We start from the raw sequence: 17,703 nt of genomic DNA, 5'->3' as shown, positions 1-17,703 counted from the left end.
GTAAGGAAAAATAAGGATTTTCTTAACCAGAAGTACTGAAGCATTTTAAGTATTGAAGTATTTTTGTCTAGTATTTGCCTGATGGCTTATATCTTTCACTGTTGGAACTTGTTTTGCTGCCAGTACTCTCTTGACAGGAGAGCTCTCATAATACTACTATCCCCATATAGCACTTCTTGACACTCTAATAGTTACATTATAGAATAATAATTCAGAAAATATTCTTCCCAAATGTAGCAGCCCATTAATATAATTATTAACACAAATAAAAGGGAAAGGCAAAGCAAAAAGACTGCTTATCTTTCTTTATAAATATAGGGGTTTTTTTCATTTCTGAATCTTGCCACTTAAGAAGGAAAAATAAAAATCTTAACATTGAATCACTTCTGTAGCATTATATTTCTTCCTGTGTTTGTGTAGGATGAATATCTAATATTTTCTGCCTTCTGAGACTGTTCTTTCTCTCTTTGAGTTCCTTGGAGTCCTCAATGAATTTTTATATCTGCCCTGTTTTAAACAAATGCTATTGCTAATTGGTGGAAGCACTGAAGATGCTTTTGTTTCTTGCCCTGCCCCAGGAGTTGCTCATTTTTATAAGGAACAGAAGATGATCTTTTCAAAACTTTTCTGTCAGCTTTTCATTCAGGGAGGGGCATGGCTCTTTGCACCTAAACTTGAAAAAGTCTAAAACGTGTTGTAGCACTTTGACTTTTTAGTCATTGTTGTGCCTCAGCCCTTCTGTTGTGCAGGGACTGGAAAGGTTTTGGCAGTGATTGAAAGAAATTATTCGTAGGGTGTCCTGGGCAAAGTCTTCTCAGACTGATTGACCTTCTTCAGCTTTTCATTGCTTGGAATTTAGGCTTAATTTGTTCTCCTCCTTGGGTTCTATTGATCTAAGTGGTTTTATGACTAAATCCATCACAAAGACTTCTCAGGAGGCTGTGCTTCAGGTTATTTTTCTGTTATCTAATGGTAACATTAAAGATGCAGGAAATTCACTCCAGAGTATGTGTGTTCCGTGTCTATTCCATCCAAGCTATTGTGAACATGGAGGACCTTCTCATCAGACCCTGCAGAACTCATCTTGCACAAGTTAGAGAAAATCAGTGAGGTCAGTGCCAACACTATCTGATTGCAAACCCCTTGTCAGTGGGACTGAGTATTTCACTTGCTTCACCTCTGCAAGGCTGTGAATCTCAATTTTTTTCAATGAAATATGGTAAAAAAGATATTCTACTTTCACCCAGAAAGGAGGAGGGCAAATGCTGGAAACATTGCTTCAACAAAAAAAAACTCTCTTCAATGGGTGTTTCAGTTGTGATCATCCTATACATGAAGATTGTTGGAAAACTAAGATGTTTCAAAAAATTCTTTGTTATTGCTACAAGTTTTTGGAGACAAGCTTGTGCTAGCAGTTGGGAAGCCTAAGCACTTCTGATACTCTTGGAACTTGTTCTGGCTACCCTGGAGAATTTAACAGACAAATACTTTCCCTCTAAAAACTCCTTGGGAATGTTGAAAAACATACAGAATATGTGTCATTGTCTGCTCATTCTTGACAATACCATGTAGTTTTGGTTTAATCTAGTAAACTGCAGAAAAGTGTTTGCTTTAGGAAGAGCTTGTAAGCCCTTGTAGGAGGAAAGGAGCAGCAGAAATTTAATATCTGCACAGGCTTTCAAACTTTAGGGGACGTCTTCAGAGATTTTCAAGCAGAACAAATTCAGACCCAGGCTTTGCTTTTTAAGAAGTGCACCTGAGCACTTTCTGGGTCTCATTTTATTGTGGTTTCATCTGTAACCAATTTTTCCCCAAATGTACTGCTTTTATCATGTCTGTCATTATCAGGTTTGCTTTTCTTTACCTGTATTCATTTTGTTTCATGTGTTTTTCTTTGTAGGTTGCACCAGGTGCCATTCCCGTAGGTATTGGGTATAATGTTTGCAAAATTGCTTTTGGTTTTAATAGTGTGCCTTACTTATTTCCCCCTGTCCTCCTTCATTTTTCTTTGCACTGCCAGTGTTTGAGGCTGGGACTGTCACTTGGTTTGTGAAGCCTGCAAAGAGCCCTTTAAACACATTGGACCAAATTCGTTTAAAGCACAAAGTTGTACCATGGTCATGTTGTGATTGCTTTATGTTCATTAAATAATTATATGTTTTTCTAGAAAGTGTTTTTTAATTGAAAAAGTACTACGAGTCAGTTTGAAGTATGTAAACCATATCAAGTTTGAACTGTGTGCTTGAAATGGTCTTGCAGGTTGCATGTATACTCTTGTGTGTGGATTCTGGTAGTTTTCTACTTAAAATTATATGCAAGACAATTTATCAGAGACAAACTAGTCTGCATGACCCAGTAATGTAGTCAGAAATCACGATGCTTAAGTCCAGGCCCCAAAATAGATTAATAGTTTAAAAAATTAAGGCAACGGAAACAGTGTTTTCAACATAGACAGATTGCTTCCCACAGTTTTATTCTCTTACATTATCTGCCACATAAAATGTTCAGATAAGTCAAGCATACTTTCTTTCAGTGTAAATTGTGATAAAAGTATAAAGCACAGCAATGCCAAGATTAAGGAAATAAACTGCTTTGTAGGTCTAACATGCGTAGAAGGCATAGATTGAAGTAAAGGCAGTTTAACTTACACATTAGGACAAAATTTCCAATGCAAGAGTAATTGAGGAATAGGATAAATTACTTAAGGAGTGTATGGGATCTTCATCAATTTTTTTGTCAAGAACAAATAGGAAAAAAATACTGTTTATTAGTGTTCAGAATATCATGACAAGCAAGAACTGTAACAGCTAACCAGGATTTTTGTAAATTAAATTTTTGTCTGACTTTGTAGTGTCTACAAAGTGAACAATTATTGGCAATTACCTTCTGTAATTTTTCATGGGAAAATAAAGAGATTTCCATTTGCATTGCTAGCTTTAAAATGAATTTTAATTTTACTGGAAGCTGGCATAGTTGCAGCAAAGCTTTAGGCAATAGGAAACCACTCATTTGAAACACTTTGATATTTCTTTCACGTAACTTTCAGCAACTGAAGATGTTTCTCATTTAAATAATGTAACCTTTGCCTTCCAAAACGTGTGCTTTAAAGTATTTTTAATTGCTAAAATAAGTTTCTCTTTCTCTTCCTGTTGTACTAATCTGTCCTCATAGTTGTTCATTATGACACTTGGTGCATGTTAGAGATGGATCAAGTGTTTATGCCTGCTGTACTGTAGGGATTACTGAACTTCCCAGTAGTCTGTTTTCTTTTTCTAATTATGTAGGCATGACAGTAATGACAGTGTAAGAGTTAACCTTCTGGAAGCATTTTGGATTCAAGTTGAAAAAAGGTTGAAAAAACATAAAGCTACTTTTTTGATAATTTGTTGAATTTAGCTATTTCTGACTGCATTGTGTGTCCTACCCTGTATGGGTCAGGTTCTGTAAAATTGTGTTGGAAAGAGCTGGTAAAAACACTTTCCAAGTTCAGCCACTGGACTTTCTGTTATGTTTTGTTCATGGTACTAGTCCTCTGATTCTTTATCTCCACATTATTTGGGACAGTTCAAAACAGTTTTTATAGGACTCGTCTCCCAGGCTTTTGTCCTTTGCCCGATCACATTAGCATTCCTCTTTTGTAACTTCGCCTCACGTAACAGAAATAACCTAAATAACTGATGACTGTGAGTAGCACATTAAGTCAGGTTATATTAACAAGATTACACACAAGGACATAGAAATGTTTGTTGGAATACTGTAGGCAATAAAAGGTAATGTAGTTTATTTTAAAATTTAACTGTAATGTAGAATGATCCTTGCAGTCTAATCAGTTTAATAGCTCAATTGCATCTTTAAAGAGATGGGGAAGATGTTGAGATATTTCATTCTGGTCATGAATCACATTTCTGTCATTTCAACAAGACAGACACCCCAGAACAATGCCTGAATTTGGGGGGATTTTCTGAACGCTCAGTGCATACAGAGCTGAAACACCTTTTTTGCCTGCTCTGTGCTGGCATCCAGTAAACTGCAGGGTAAGGACTATGGGTAGTAAATCCATTTTGCAACTTTGTATCCTTCTGATAAATTCACATTGGAAGGAACTAGCTTGAGGTTCTGGACTTTAATTAACTTGCTCTGTTCCCTGTGAGTACAGTAATAACTTCTGATTCTGTCCCTGGCAGAAATATTCCTTCCCCTTTCTGCTAGCAGAGATTCTGTTTGCCCCCCAATTAATTTCAGTCTTTTTCCCCAGAGAACATTTCATTTCTTCTTCCCTGTGCTCTTACAATCTGCCAAGCATGCTAGGAGAGAAGATGGAAACGGAAGGATGAGTTCCTGCGTGGTTGCTCAGGATGCCTGAGGCATTGCCTTGTCTTTATGTTGTCGCGTGGTTTTGCACACACTGCAGCACCACTCTTGGTGCTCACCTAGTTGTACATGGAGCCAGCCAGACCTGAAATCTGTGTTTGCAGAAGGTTACCTAGGGAAAACATGAGTAACAAATTTACAATGCCTTGACTTGCCTTTTTTTTCCTCTACCCTAAATTTTACTTTCTATTGAAAATTACACCACAGTTGCTTCACTATGGTTTTCACCTGATCAGCTGAGAGACTCATAATCCTGCATCAATATATTTTGTTCCTTTTTGAGACATAAAGAGAATCTCTGAACAGCATCTTCTTAGAGATCTACTTCAGCACATATGCTTATTTTTTTCATAGCATCAACTCAACTGTTTTATTGCTCCATTAATCAAGATAAGTTTTGTTTGTAATATGGTTGAAGGCAAAAGCTTGGATCTGGTTTCTTATATTGGTAAGTTATATTTGGCCAAAAAATATTGTTTTAATGAAGAAAAGCATCATTTAAAACCAGTAGATACACGGATTTGTTTACCCTTGGGTTTACTTGCTCTGTAGGTTTAAGTGTATTTTCAATACATTTTTCATCAAGAAGATTAGATTGTTAGATCAGCAGTGTTATTTTTTACTTTTTTTTTAACAGTTTTGTAGATTCAGTCACAGTATTTCTACTTTCTGCTTACGTAGGTTTCATCTAAAACAAGCGCTTGCATTAAGTAATGGGAAAATTAATGGTATATATGAATTTATAATAAAATGCTTTCTTTTTTTTTTTTTTAAATGTTGTTTAAAGACCAAGGATCCCCAGCTCCATCTCTTTCTGAATGATTACAATGCGTTTTTCACTGTGACTCAGAGTGGCATCACCCGCTACCTCACCCTGCTGCAGCCTGTTGACAGAGAAGTCCAGCAGCTTTACACTTTCTCGGTAAGCTGAAAGCATTTGAAGGCACATCAAGGTGTTGATCAGAGCAAGCGTTGAAAAATCATTAGTCATAACATTGTTGTAGGTCATTAAAACGACACAGGAACAAAACAGTGAAGGATGAGCAGCAGCAGTACTGCAGGGGGGTGGGGCAGGGGGAGTTGATAATTGGGGTAGTGTGCTCTTCCAAAATGCATGTCTTTGGTATGATAGCAACATTTTAGGTCCCTCTACCAGCGTCATCTCCATGGTCCCACGCTTATATCCTTCTCCTCAGCCTGACCCTTCTCTTTTGTACCCAGCTCAGCCTTTGAGGCTACCTTTGCCTTTTCTCAGCCCTTGAGCTAGGAACATGACACCTGTAATGGCCATTACACTTTATTTTCGTACAAAATAAAGTAGGCTAACAGAAACAACAACCAGCAATATTTATTTAAAAAAAAAGGTTAAATGGACAAAATACTCCTTCAGGCATTTCCCAGTCTGTGAGTAAACAACAGCCCTAAAGTAATTTGCAAATGTGCTGTAGGGAAACCCTGTTCCTCTGCAGGGGTCCCCAGTCAATGCCTCCATATTTTCTGTTTGTTTGACATTTGAAAGGAGAGCTCACATTTCCTTTGTGGAGTAAGAAGGCCTCTAGCTCTTTAAGTCCCATTTAAAATGCTGTCTTTGAGGTTTAACATATGTATAGCAGCTCCTGTGTGTGGCTATGCCCAGGTGAAACTGGTAGTGTTAGACAGGTTTGCCAGCTGTTGTGGCCAGGCCCTGCTCCTGGGGGGTGTTCAGCAGAGCTGAGGACAGGCTCTGCTCTTCCAACCATGGACTTCAGCTCAGATCCTGACCCCAACCCTGGGAAACGGTTATTCCCTCTCATTACTGCTGCTTTTCTGCCCCGCAGTGTGTTTTAAAGTTATTGTTTCATTTTGATTTTGCCCCAAGTCTCGCACACTGCAGGCTCAAGCTCAGCTGAAGCCTCCTGTAATTGTAAGTGCAGACAAAAATGACAAATGAAATGCTGATTTTTGGTTGTCATACTGTATTTTCTCATACTTGGAATTGTATTAAAAGCACAGTATTAAAAAATGTTCCTCTTCTGCCTTTTTTTCACCGTCCCCAAAGATGGCAGCTTCTGATGGTGTACAGGAGAGTGTCCCAGTGACAGTGAATATCCTGGTGATTGATGCAAATGATAATTCCCCAACCTTCTCCAATATATCATACAATGTCAAGATTTACACAGATATGAGGCCTGGGGAAGGCGTTATAAAGGTAATTTCAGGTCTTTTTATTAGCTTTGTTAATGCACTTTTTGTTAGCAGTAGATGGTCTTGCTGATACAAACTGGAAATGCACTGAAAACAGCTAGAAATGAAGTTTGTGTGTCTCCATCTACTTCATTAGTTACATAGCTATTAAAAAGTTGCTAATATTAAAGGATAGGCCTGTCTTAGTTGTATAGCTATAGTTGAGATGTTTCATCTGAAGTTTTATAAAACCTTTTCATCTGAAAAATCTCTGAAGAAAAAAATTTCTCCTGTATTAGTGGGATATTGAAATAAAACATTTTGGGAGAAAGGTAAACAGTTCATTAGAACATAACCAGAAATGGTTTACCATGTCATAAAACTTTTTGGGTTTTACGGAAGCCTAAGTTGTTTGTAGAGCAAATGAGCAAAATGTGTTGAAGACAGGCCCAGAGAGAGAAGCAGTGTTTAATAATTAAAGTTTGCAAGCACTTGTTTAGCTTTCAGTGCGGACTGGAGGCGAATCCTGGTGGCACTGAAGTTAATGGAAAAAGGATTTTTGGGATGGTAATTCTTCTAAGATCTCAATCATGCTCCAGGGTGCTTCCAGTCTAGCTGGATGAGAAGAATCTGTTAGTGGAGGCTGGTATTCAAGGATGGTAGAAAGCAGTGGGAGTATGGGGGGGGCAGTATTAATCAGCTGAAGGTGATATAGTAATATAATCAGAAATTAAGCATTTGAAGGTAGCAGTGATTTAACAATATTAGGAGAGAGTTCGGTGTCTGTTTTGGCATATGCCCTACTTGAGCTGTATTCATTTGCTGCATTTCACATCTTTGGATCTTGGTTAATGTTATTCTTGTCTCTTTATCAGTCTGGGCTGCAAGTGCTTGAAAAGCATCAGTGAGAGCCATGGGGACATTTTCAGCAAGGTTTGAGGGAAAGAAAGTTTTAAATATAATTAAGTTCCTTCAAGGTGGAGGAAGGAAACTGGAGCACAAGGCTGTGGGGGGGATGAGACCAAATGCTGTTGTTCTGAATGAGCAAAAGGCAGGTAGAGCTCAGGAGCTGTGCGTAGGGATTGACATAAGGAGCTAACTCCCTGTGGATTTTGGAAGTACAATACATTCACTTGATATTTAAGGTACAGAGATACATACAGTGAAACATGAGGCAGAAGATGTTGCTATATGAAATTGCAACATGTATGAAAAAAAATGGTTTGAGTACCCAGATTTGGCCTTAAGGATGCTCTGAGCTGCCCTGAGTTGTGTTTATGATACTTGGGTTGAAGTAGAGCAGCTACTGTGCTTTTCTGAAACAGCTGCAATGCTAAAGTACTTGTGTGTTCTAAGGAAATGTGCTGTTCTTGATTTTTGTAACATCTTCTGGTGTTTCAACTGCAAATATTTTCAGACCCTCGAGGTGTGCAAAGAGCAGGAGTACAGATTCCTTAGTAAATAGTTTCTTCTGGGAAAAAGCAATAGAGTGGCTCTGTAAGGCCATCTGCATTGGCTAGTGCCACAAGAATCAGCTTAGTGGAGACACAAATTACTTCTTTGTGGGCAGGTTTGGTCTGAGAGACTGTTGTGTTCCTGCTCCTACACTGTCAATTGCAGCAGTTACCTTTTTGCCTTCTCACACTGATGCTGTGTAACTGCTTGTATAAAGAGCATTGATCAGATCAGTGCAGATTAGAAATGTTGCAATGACAAAAAAGCATAAGGGCAGAAATGGGAAGAAGAAAAGTTTAGATGCAAATATTGTGCAGAGTATTTGAAGTTAGCTAATGCCTGAAGTCAATCTGGAACAGATCTCTATTAGAATGACATTGTGAAGTTGGAAATGAGTAGTGAGGAATTTGAGGCCTTAAACTTGCCTTTGCTAAAAATGAAAATTATTTTGGAAAATGTAAGAGTTCTGAGAGTGAGATTTTCCTTCCTCCACACTTCTGTCTGCAAGGTCAACACATGGTTGCTTTCTGATTATGTGAGATTTATAATGTGGCCAGAGGTGGAGGGTAGAAAACTGGATTTTCAGGGAGAGGGGCTGTTTTTCAGCTAATTTTACATTGCCAGATGATCTGAGTGTATAAACTAACTGGCATAAAAAAAGCTAAGAGTCATCTTAAGATTTCTGCATACTCTGATAATGCCAGTAATAAAGATTTTAGGTCACTGGGGTATTTAGGAAGTTGTCACATTGTTATTTTGCCTGGGTTGCTGGCACAGAGTCTTTCATTCAGTGTTATAGGAGTGTGAGAAATGGGATTTGTCTTGTGGTGTTACAATTAGCCACCAAGTCTGTGGTGCCACGAATACCTGTGTGTTTCCTTAGGCCAGGAATGTAGGTATGTGCTGCCTGATCATGGTTTATTTCTGCTTTATAAAAATCTTCTCAAATGGAAAACAGACCTTTTTTTTTTTTTTTTTTTTTTTTTTAAATGTGATTTTGATGATATACATAGCTTGTTCTCTGTATGTAGTTGTAAACTCATCTTGTAATGCTATCTAATCATTGGTTTAAGAACCATTTGTGAGTCTGCTGTGAGGTGACAATCAGCTGTGGTATTTCCCAGAGGAAAATGACCCAGGTCAGATAAGATTAGTCTTTAAAAAACACTTTCCGTAATCAGAGAAAGTGGGTTAGAAAAAGAACACTGACCTCAGTGAATCTGTACAATCTCATAATCATTTACACATAACCACTGGCTTGCACTTATCTCTCTATTCAGACTTATTTTCAGAGGTGATCAAGAAACTATTTCTTTTATGAAGCATGTCATCTTTCTAAATAATTGTTAATTTCTGGTATAGCACTATAAGTGCTCTCATGTAGTTGCTGCTTTGCTTTTATTATCCTGAGAGTAATAAGGTATAAAGATTTTAGCTTTTTTTTTTCTGAGTGCAGTTGCATGAAAACGTACAAATAACCCCAGTTTGTACTTACTTGCTTGTTCCATTTTGTGGGAAATTGTTTTGATTTTGCTCCTAAAAAAAACCCCAAAACGTATTACTTAATAGTTTAGATTATGTTTGCTGTCTGGTACAGTCTTAAAAAAAGTAAATTAAAAAATCCTTAGGCTCTGCTTGAAAATAACCACAAATAAGAGGAAAAAATTTCATTAATAGTGAAATTAAATTTTTGTTTTCTCATTTTCCCCTGGCCCCCAGGTGGTTAGAGCAAGGCATTTCCCTCTTCCCCTTTCCCTTGCTGCCTTTAAGAGGGTTGAGTAAAACAGTGGAAACAAATTTGTGTGCTACTCAGTTGCATTGGTTTCTCCTGGGAGGCCTGGTCATGGTGGGCAGTACACCTTTTGCCTTCCAGTTATACGTTTTAGTTGCAGCTTTGCATGGCTGCTTGGGAATTTTTCAGAAACTTGGTGGATATCATGATAGAGGAGCTTGTCCCCTTTATAGGAATGACCTCCTCCCACTTTCTGAGGATACAGAACAGGGCATGAAATATCTGCTCCCTGACTTCTTGGACAGGGGCTATGGCAGTACCATTGGGGTGTGAAAACAGAATTCATTTGGGAAGTTTTTATCGCAGCTGTCTACTTTGAGTACTTGTGAGATTTTGAGGCCTTGGTTGAGGATGGTATTTTCTCAGCTAAGTTTAAATGTCTGTATATTCTGTCCCTTTCAGCTTGAGAATTTCTTGTCTGATTTTTCCTTCTGCTTTTATAGGTATTTTATTGTGCTCCCTGAGAGAGAAAACAGCTGTTTGAGAAATCTGTCATTTAAAACAGTTAAATGTATAAATAATAATGAATAGAAAAACTGATTAATATTAAAACTATTAAAGTACTGAAGTTTATCTGGTTTTATGTTATTATAGTTTTGCTGTCCTGTTTGCCACTTTTCTGTTAGTAGTTTCTTCCTGTGATTCACATATTTAAACTAGTTACACATTAGTGGTTGGAGTATGCAGAATTAATGCAATAATATTTTACATAAGTAATTTAAATCTTCTCTGTTTCTTTAGATAGCTCTCATTTCTATATACAGCATAAACTATGCAGGGACAGGGAATACTGAGCAAGAAAATGAGAGCTGAGAAGGGACAGAGGTTGGCAAAAAAAATTATCCACCTAAATCTTTGCGTAGATTTGCCTGAAGATCAAAGACTTCCTTACCCCATGAAGAGATTTTTTGTGTATGTGCTCCTTACAGAAAAACTCATGAACTGACCTTAAGAAATATATGCTTGGTCTTACTCCGCCTTAAATTTGTGAAAACAAAATAACCTATTTTAATTAATCTGTGTACCTTAATTTCTACCTAATTTCCTGTTGCAGTCATATGACCCATGTTCCAGGGCTCTTACAAGAACAATTAAATAACTTTGTGATTGAAAATGGATAATGAGCTATACTTTAGTGCATTGCCTGTTCACCCTGTGCGAGCTGAAACAATTTTGCCTAAGATCACCAGTGCAAGTTAATTTGGAGATCCTGCCCCTGTGTCTGGTTACACAGGCCACTTAACTTCACACATCACAACATAAACAGCCATCATGCTGGAGGTCAGAAATGAAAGTGGAAAGATAAAACATGGTAAAACTGCAAGCAGTAAAGTTTCTGTCACTTACCTCTTGCTCACAGTAGAATTAGTCTTTAGCAGTACTGGTGCTTTCAATTGTAGGTTGGGACAAATGTTATTCAGAGCCATTAAATAAATGCCTCCTCTGGGACTCTTCTACCATTACCTCAAACGTGGCTTCTCAGTGCTGGATCACTTTGTCTCTTTTAAACAGTTTCTTTTCCATTCTCTGCATATACACACATGTGACTCAAGCCATTCTTGCATATGGGCACATACTAAATTATGTATTAGAGATATGTTTGGGAGTTTGCAGCTTGGCATGTGCTCATAGTTTACAACTCTTAAATATGCATTTCGTTATAAAGCCACAGAACAATTCGGAGGATACCTTTGAAATAGTCATCTCCAAACCACATTTAAGGTTTTATTTATGTAGATATATGCCACCCTTTTTCTTCAGTCCATCAGCATATTCATTTCCATCTACAAAGTAAACATTATTAGCTGAAACAGAAATCAACAACTGGGTTATGTTTGCATTTCTCAGTAAATGTACCTATATACTCAAGTGAGAATAATGGATAGAGACTTAATGAAATGTCTGAAGAAGATAGTGAAAAATTATTTTGACCTACTCTGTTAGTGTTACATTTTGTTGACTGAAATTCAGGAGTATCTCCATCGCAATCCTGGTTGCCCCTGACATACATAAACCCATCACTGTTTTTCCTAGTGCAACTAATGGCTAAGTTGCGCTGCTAAGCCCTAGGAGGATGAGGAGGTTGCATTTTTCACGGGTGTGCTGCTCTGGAGAGCAACTGTACTGTTTCTTTAACGCTGTTAATATGACGTGAGTGCATACAGAATGTGGTTCTGGAGCCTTGCACTTGCTAGACTGGAACACTTATTTCAATGGCAACCACTGGGAGGTGAACCAGCGTGACTCAGGGTTTCTGCAGGATTCGCTGTAGGTCAGTACGACTCAGACCAACTTTGCTGAATGTTTAATTTGCTGAAAAATGGAGGGCTACTGGAAAGGCTGGTAATCATGTAATCTGTTTAGGGCAAGGTCACTAACAGCTTTGCTGTGGAAAGCCTGCAGGTCAAATGTTTAAGCCCAGTTTCCTCCAAGTATAAAATGAGTCTGAACAGAGCTTGTTATACTGACCAAGAATTCGTCTTTGTAAGCTGTAAGGCCATCACTGTAAGTCTCCTTTTCTTTCCAAGAAAATCACTTCTCGCTGCAGCAGAATATGCATCTACTTTGCAAAACTTTCAATACATTAAATGTTAATATAATGGAGTTGATACTGCTGGATGCAAAAAGTTCCTTAGGAAAGTAAAATAAATCTTGTTTTCTATTCCTTTCTGTATATTTTAGACCGTGTTTCTCAAATCTTGTTAACTAGAAGCTCTATCGGTCTGGGGCAGCTGGAGACTGAATTTCTGGGTTCATGCATTATGGCAGCTGTTAAACTTTAATTCTGTTTAATTCTGGGTTTAATTCCTGGTTTTGCCCCAAAAATGTTATTCAAATCACTTATCTTTTCAAGCATTCAGTATTTATAAGTTTAATTAGCCTTATTAATCTATGTACTTGTGTAGTCAATTAATTTCCTTTTTCATGTTGTCACAGTAAAAACTGGCCTTGTTCCAAATTCTGGTATTAAATATTTGGGACCTTGTATTTTGCATAAAGCCTTTATTTATGTCTTTGTATATATTACTTTTGAAGTTCAGTAAAGAAGGTTATTACAGCACTTTTCTTAACTGTGCCACTTAGTTTGACAGTTACTCTTTGTGAGGTTAATGAACACAACCAGTTGTGTATAGAAACTATAAAACAACTGATTAAAGAAATGGAGCTTGAGAGAGGTTTAGGCTCTGAACCCTAGGAGCATGTAGAGGGGCTGTTTTATACGCCAAATTTTGGTGTATTGAGACCTACCATTGCAAGCTGATATATTGATATATCAGGACATCATATGGGTGGAATGCAAAGCACATTCTGAAAGTGCAGTCTTCATAGGGTAACTTTGTCAGAATTTCAAAAGAAAATATAGAGCGAGGTAGACATGTTCTCAAAAAATAGCACATGGATATTAATTTGTGTTTTAAACATCTAAGAGGACATGATCTCTGTTTCATCATTTTTTTGAGGTACTTCAAGTGATTATCCTGCATTCAATATACAGTATGTATCTAAATACTATAAGAGGGTGAATTAAGGTTTGCTCATTCTAGTACAAGTGTGATCAATTTGCATTGTTGGAGAGAGGCATCTATGACAAAGAAATTTAAATAAAATTAGTTTAGATAAATACTTCTGTGTTAGAAATTTGCTTTGGATCACTGTGCTGTATGTGAAAGAGGGAAAACACTGATTACTTCAGGAGAAAAGTAACTAACATGCTTTTCAGTTGGTGAATACTGTGTACAACCTATTCCATGTTAAAAATGGTTGGTTCTCCATGAAGCAGCTCAGTCCCTAAACAGCACTAATACTTTGCACTCCTAACAAAGAAGGTAACCTCACTTTTGTTAATATACCTAAATAACTTAAATTAACTGAAATGCTAAAAGGTATTAGGTTTAAAGCTGTTGTGGGCTTAGCTCTTGGTTTTGAGCAAGTTTTTGAATTTTTACATAAAATATTTCACTGAGCCGATGTGCATAAGGAATCAAGATTATCCTGTAAAGCAGCTAGATCCCTGCATTTTTTACATACTCCCCTTGGTGTTTAATGTTTTATGCAAATGTGATTAACTTGAGTGTTACAGCTCTGGGTTTTATTCTTCATCTCCTTCTTGTTCCAGTTGCAAGGTTTCATTTCTGCTCTTCCAGTTCTTTAGCTATCCTGGGGCAAAGGTGGTTTGTCAGTTGCAGGTAGTGTTCTGAAGGGCTGTAACCTGCTGTAGGTTGAGCGTGGTGCTATATATTGATTGATAGGTTACATTATATTCTCATGTAGCAGAGACTTCAGTGAGTTCCTCTACCTGTCTGCAATGCTGTCAACTTTGAGAGCCCCCAGGGATGAGGAGAGTATGTCCAGCAGGCAGATATTTAGCGTGATGTGTTGGCTGGCTCTGGCTAAGACAATGTCTGTTGATCCTGCAGTTGACTTTGCAGTCATCGCTGAGGTTTTGTGTCATCACATGTTACTCTTGAATCCTGGACTTACAATCCTACGTGCAATGTTGCCCACTGGCATAAGTGTTTGTGTCAAGAAAGCCAAAGCAGGCAAGCCAGCAGGGACCTTTCAAGAAGCTATGTGTTTATTCTTTTTTCATCCTCACTGTAGGACCTCTAGAGGGAATAATTTCTGAGGCTGGGATTTCTTTTTACTTTGTACATCCCGGGGGGTGGTGGTGGGGGGGGGGGGGGTGGTCTCTGCAGTAACTCCTTGCTCCCCTTGCCATTTCCCACCTCAGACTGCTTGGCTGCAGCTGGAAACAGCAGGAGCCCATTGTGCCATTTTTACCTGTTGTTTCCACTCCACTGCTGCGGCTGTGGCCTCCTAGGTGTTCAAGTACTGCTCATACTGCTTTATGTCATCTCGTGTGCTGTTTGAGGTAATATATAGTCCACAAAATTAAGAGCCAAATGAGACACCAGTGTGTGTATCAGCAAAATATTCCCTATATGAAGAAGAAATCTGCCTTAGTCCAGAGGTAGGTACTGGTGTAGTTTGGTAGTACTTTGGTGACTCAACCCTAAATGTAACAGAATGCTGTGAATATGGTGATAATTAAGATGCAATTTTAATTATAGTAATACAAGTCAAGTGGCAGGCACTGTGAGCTGTTTGCTGTGTGATTATAGGTCGTATGTAGAATAACTTCTGTTATTCTATATATGTGTAAAAGAAGAGGAGAGGGGAAGGGGCTTAGCCAGAACATGGGCTGTCACCTGGAGTGTCTGAGGCATGGATGCATATTTTTCTGACTGTTACAGCAGGGGTCTGATATGAAATCTCAGATTGCTAGTTACTTGCTTTATGGCATGGCAGTCAGAGTCACTGGTACTTGACACTTGGCAAAAATATGTTTACTGAGCTGTATTTCTGTCTGTATGTATAAATGTTTGATGTAGCATGGCATGCTACAGAAGTGTGATAAACCCATTGCCATTCCCAGGGGCAAGATAAGAAACCCCTTGTTTCATTATGTTCATCATTATAATTTGGGTCTAAAATATTAGGCTTTAGAATTTTCCCAGAATCAAAATCCTACAATTATATAGAAGAAACACTGCATGTGAGAGCAATCACAGTCCCAGTAAAGAGATAGTGTAGAAACAACAAAGTACAGAAGTACATGCTCAGTTGCATTTATCATGGGAATGTGAAATGGCTGATACAAGCACAGCTTCAGGTAGGTGGTGTCGTGTTGCCATGTGACATGGGCTTTGCACATGTGTGATGTGCATGGCTGTGTTTCCTACATGTGTACCCATATGGGAGCAGCTGCCATTTCCCTTCCACTCACCTTCCTTTATGTACGCGCAATGTGAGTAATACAGAGATTGTTCTTCAGATCTACACCTCAAGGGCGTATAATGCAAGACCTGAGTATTAGAATTTCAGGCAGTAAAAAGACTGTCACTTTGAAGAGTATAGAGAGGGATGGGGACATTCAGTAATTAAATATGATCCTTTTGTTAAATTTACAATACAGTAAGTATTACCCTCCCCCTCCCCCCAGCAGTATTATAAATTCCAGTCCACAGAGTAAACTTGGTCTTAATTAGTTTTATCAATTCATATCTTAAAATAAGTCGCTTACAATCTTAGGTAAGCGGTTTTTCTCTGCTTCATGATGCTTTTACGCCTATTATCCTTCATTTAAATTGTATCCTTGTTGTACAGTAATTAGAAATTACTGCATATGTTACAGGTGTTCAAGTTTCCCTGTACTTCCTCTACCCCTACCAAGTTGCCTTACAAAAAACTATTAAGCTACAACACTGAACCATGCATGCTGACATTCTGGTTTTGAATTGCAGCTCACCGCTGTAGATGCAGACGAGGGACCCAATGGACAGATAGTGTATGAAATTTTGGCTGGGGATCAGGGAGACTTCATCATCAATGACCGAACAGGCCTTATCACCATTGCTCCAGGAGTTGTATTGTCAGTGGGGCGATCCTATGCTCTCACTGTCAAAGCATCTGATAGTGCTCCTCCTGCGCAGAGAAGGTAAAAAAATCTTATAATGAAACTAATTTTTTAATTAGTGCTTAGCGGTGCTTAAGAAGTGTGGGACACCCTTATGTCTATAACTCTGCACTGGAATACAATTCAATGTGTTCTGTTTGGTGTAAGGATCTCATTTTGGAAAAGTGTCATGTTAGAACCCTTTCACTTTTTGTTCATAATTTTTTTTTTTCCTTACAGTACACAGTTTTCATTGTTTCATTTGCTTGCAATGGTCTATTTTTAAAGAGTACATATTGTGCTGTCATTATGCATGCCCCTTTGTTAAGAGAAATTGAAGAGCTGTAAGGAAGAAATGAGAAAGGAGATGCCTTTTGTTCAGAAGGCATGTTGCTGTGATGCAGAAAGGATCAGAAACAGTCTGGTTGCTGAGCTGAAGACCTCTGCAGGTATAGGGCGTGCAAGGTCATCCAGACTTGGCATGATGCAGACGTACTCGACAAGCTGTCCCAATGGTGAGCCGTACCCGCACTAAGACCTAAATTCTCACCAACAGAATTATTTCGGTTCTCCACCAGCTGATAAAGAAGAGCAGCCTGCAAATTTAGTATGGTTAGAATAGGATGCTCTCATGTTGGGCGGAGGGGGGGGGGGGGGGGGGGGGGGGAAGTATTGAGTCCCACCTACCTGCTTCTTTTGAGTTTGTGTTCTGCATATGGTGGCAATTGCCCACAAATGTCATTTCATGCAGATATAGGAGGGGGTGCATAAAAATGGCTCTCACGTTTTGGGCCTGGTGTTGATAATGTGACAGCCTCATTGTCCAAAGACAGAGAGAAACAGTACTTTCTAGCATTTGAATCTCCCACAACCTTTTCTCTTTTCCTTAAATGGGGAATGTTAAGAAGGAAAGAACACAGAAGTGGAATTTCACTTTTGTGAAATTCCTTTTTCTTCAGGAACTGCTGCTTCTGTCATGTCTCCAAGAAAGCTGCTCATAATGTGCACCTATATTACAATTACATTTTCCAATCATGGAAGTATTCAGATTGATAGATTGTTAGTTTGTTCATAAAACTAGTATCTGGTAACACAGTCTTCTGGTTGAATTTTCTTCTTTCTTTCTTTCTTGCTCTCTTGATAAGCCCTCTTAGGTTGGCTGATAGTAGTGCTGATGCTGAGGAGAAGACTGTGGACTATTATGTAGTTACTTTTGCGTAGTACTAGCATAGTATTAAAGTGGAGGACAAAAGTCAATAATGCCACATTGGAGAGCTTCAGCAGTGTGGTCCCAGCAACAGTAGCCCCTACATTGATTGCTATCGGCTCCTTTTGTGTTTGAGAAATCTTTGTTGTCTACAAATGCATACTTCTGATGATGTATGTTGGAAGCATGTGCTTCCTCTGAAAATGTCTTTATTGCAGTAATCTTCAAAAGTGGAAAAGCTCCCCTTGCTTGTTGTTT

General features: G+C 38.4%; 1 protein-coding gene across 8 annotated transcripts in view; it reads left to right on the top strand.

The window, feature by feature from the left end:
- The window catches only part of PCDH15 (protocadherin related 15), a 443,015-nt gene that overhangs the window by 250,987 nt on the left and 174,325 nt on the right, over window positions 1-17,703 (top strand). For all 8 annotated transcript variants that reach the window (XM_040607327.1, XM_040607329.1, XM_040607326.1 and 5 more), the window contains 3 exons: window positions 5,159-5,293; window positions 6,410-6,559; window positions 16,087-16,280. In XM_040607327.1, the coding sequence (XP_040463261.1) occupies window positions 5,159-5,293; window positions 6,410-6,559; window positions 16,087-16,280 (479 nt within the window). The remainder of the gene's footprint in view (window positions 1-5,158; window positions 5,294-6,409; window positions 6,560-16,086; window positions 16,281-17,703) is intronic.

The sequence above is a fragment of the Falco naumanni genome, chromosome 9 (genome assembly GCF_017639655.2).
Source record: "Falco naumanni isolate bFalNau1 chromosome 9, bFalNau1.pat, whole genome shotgun sequence".
NCBI classification, from domain to species: Eukaryota; Metazoa; Chordata; class Aves; order Falconiformes; family Falconidae; genus Falco; species Falco naumanni.
The sequence above is the reverse complement of the archived record's forward strand: the minus strand, read 5'-3'. Positions and strand labels throughout refer to the sequence as shown.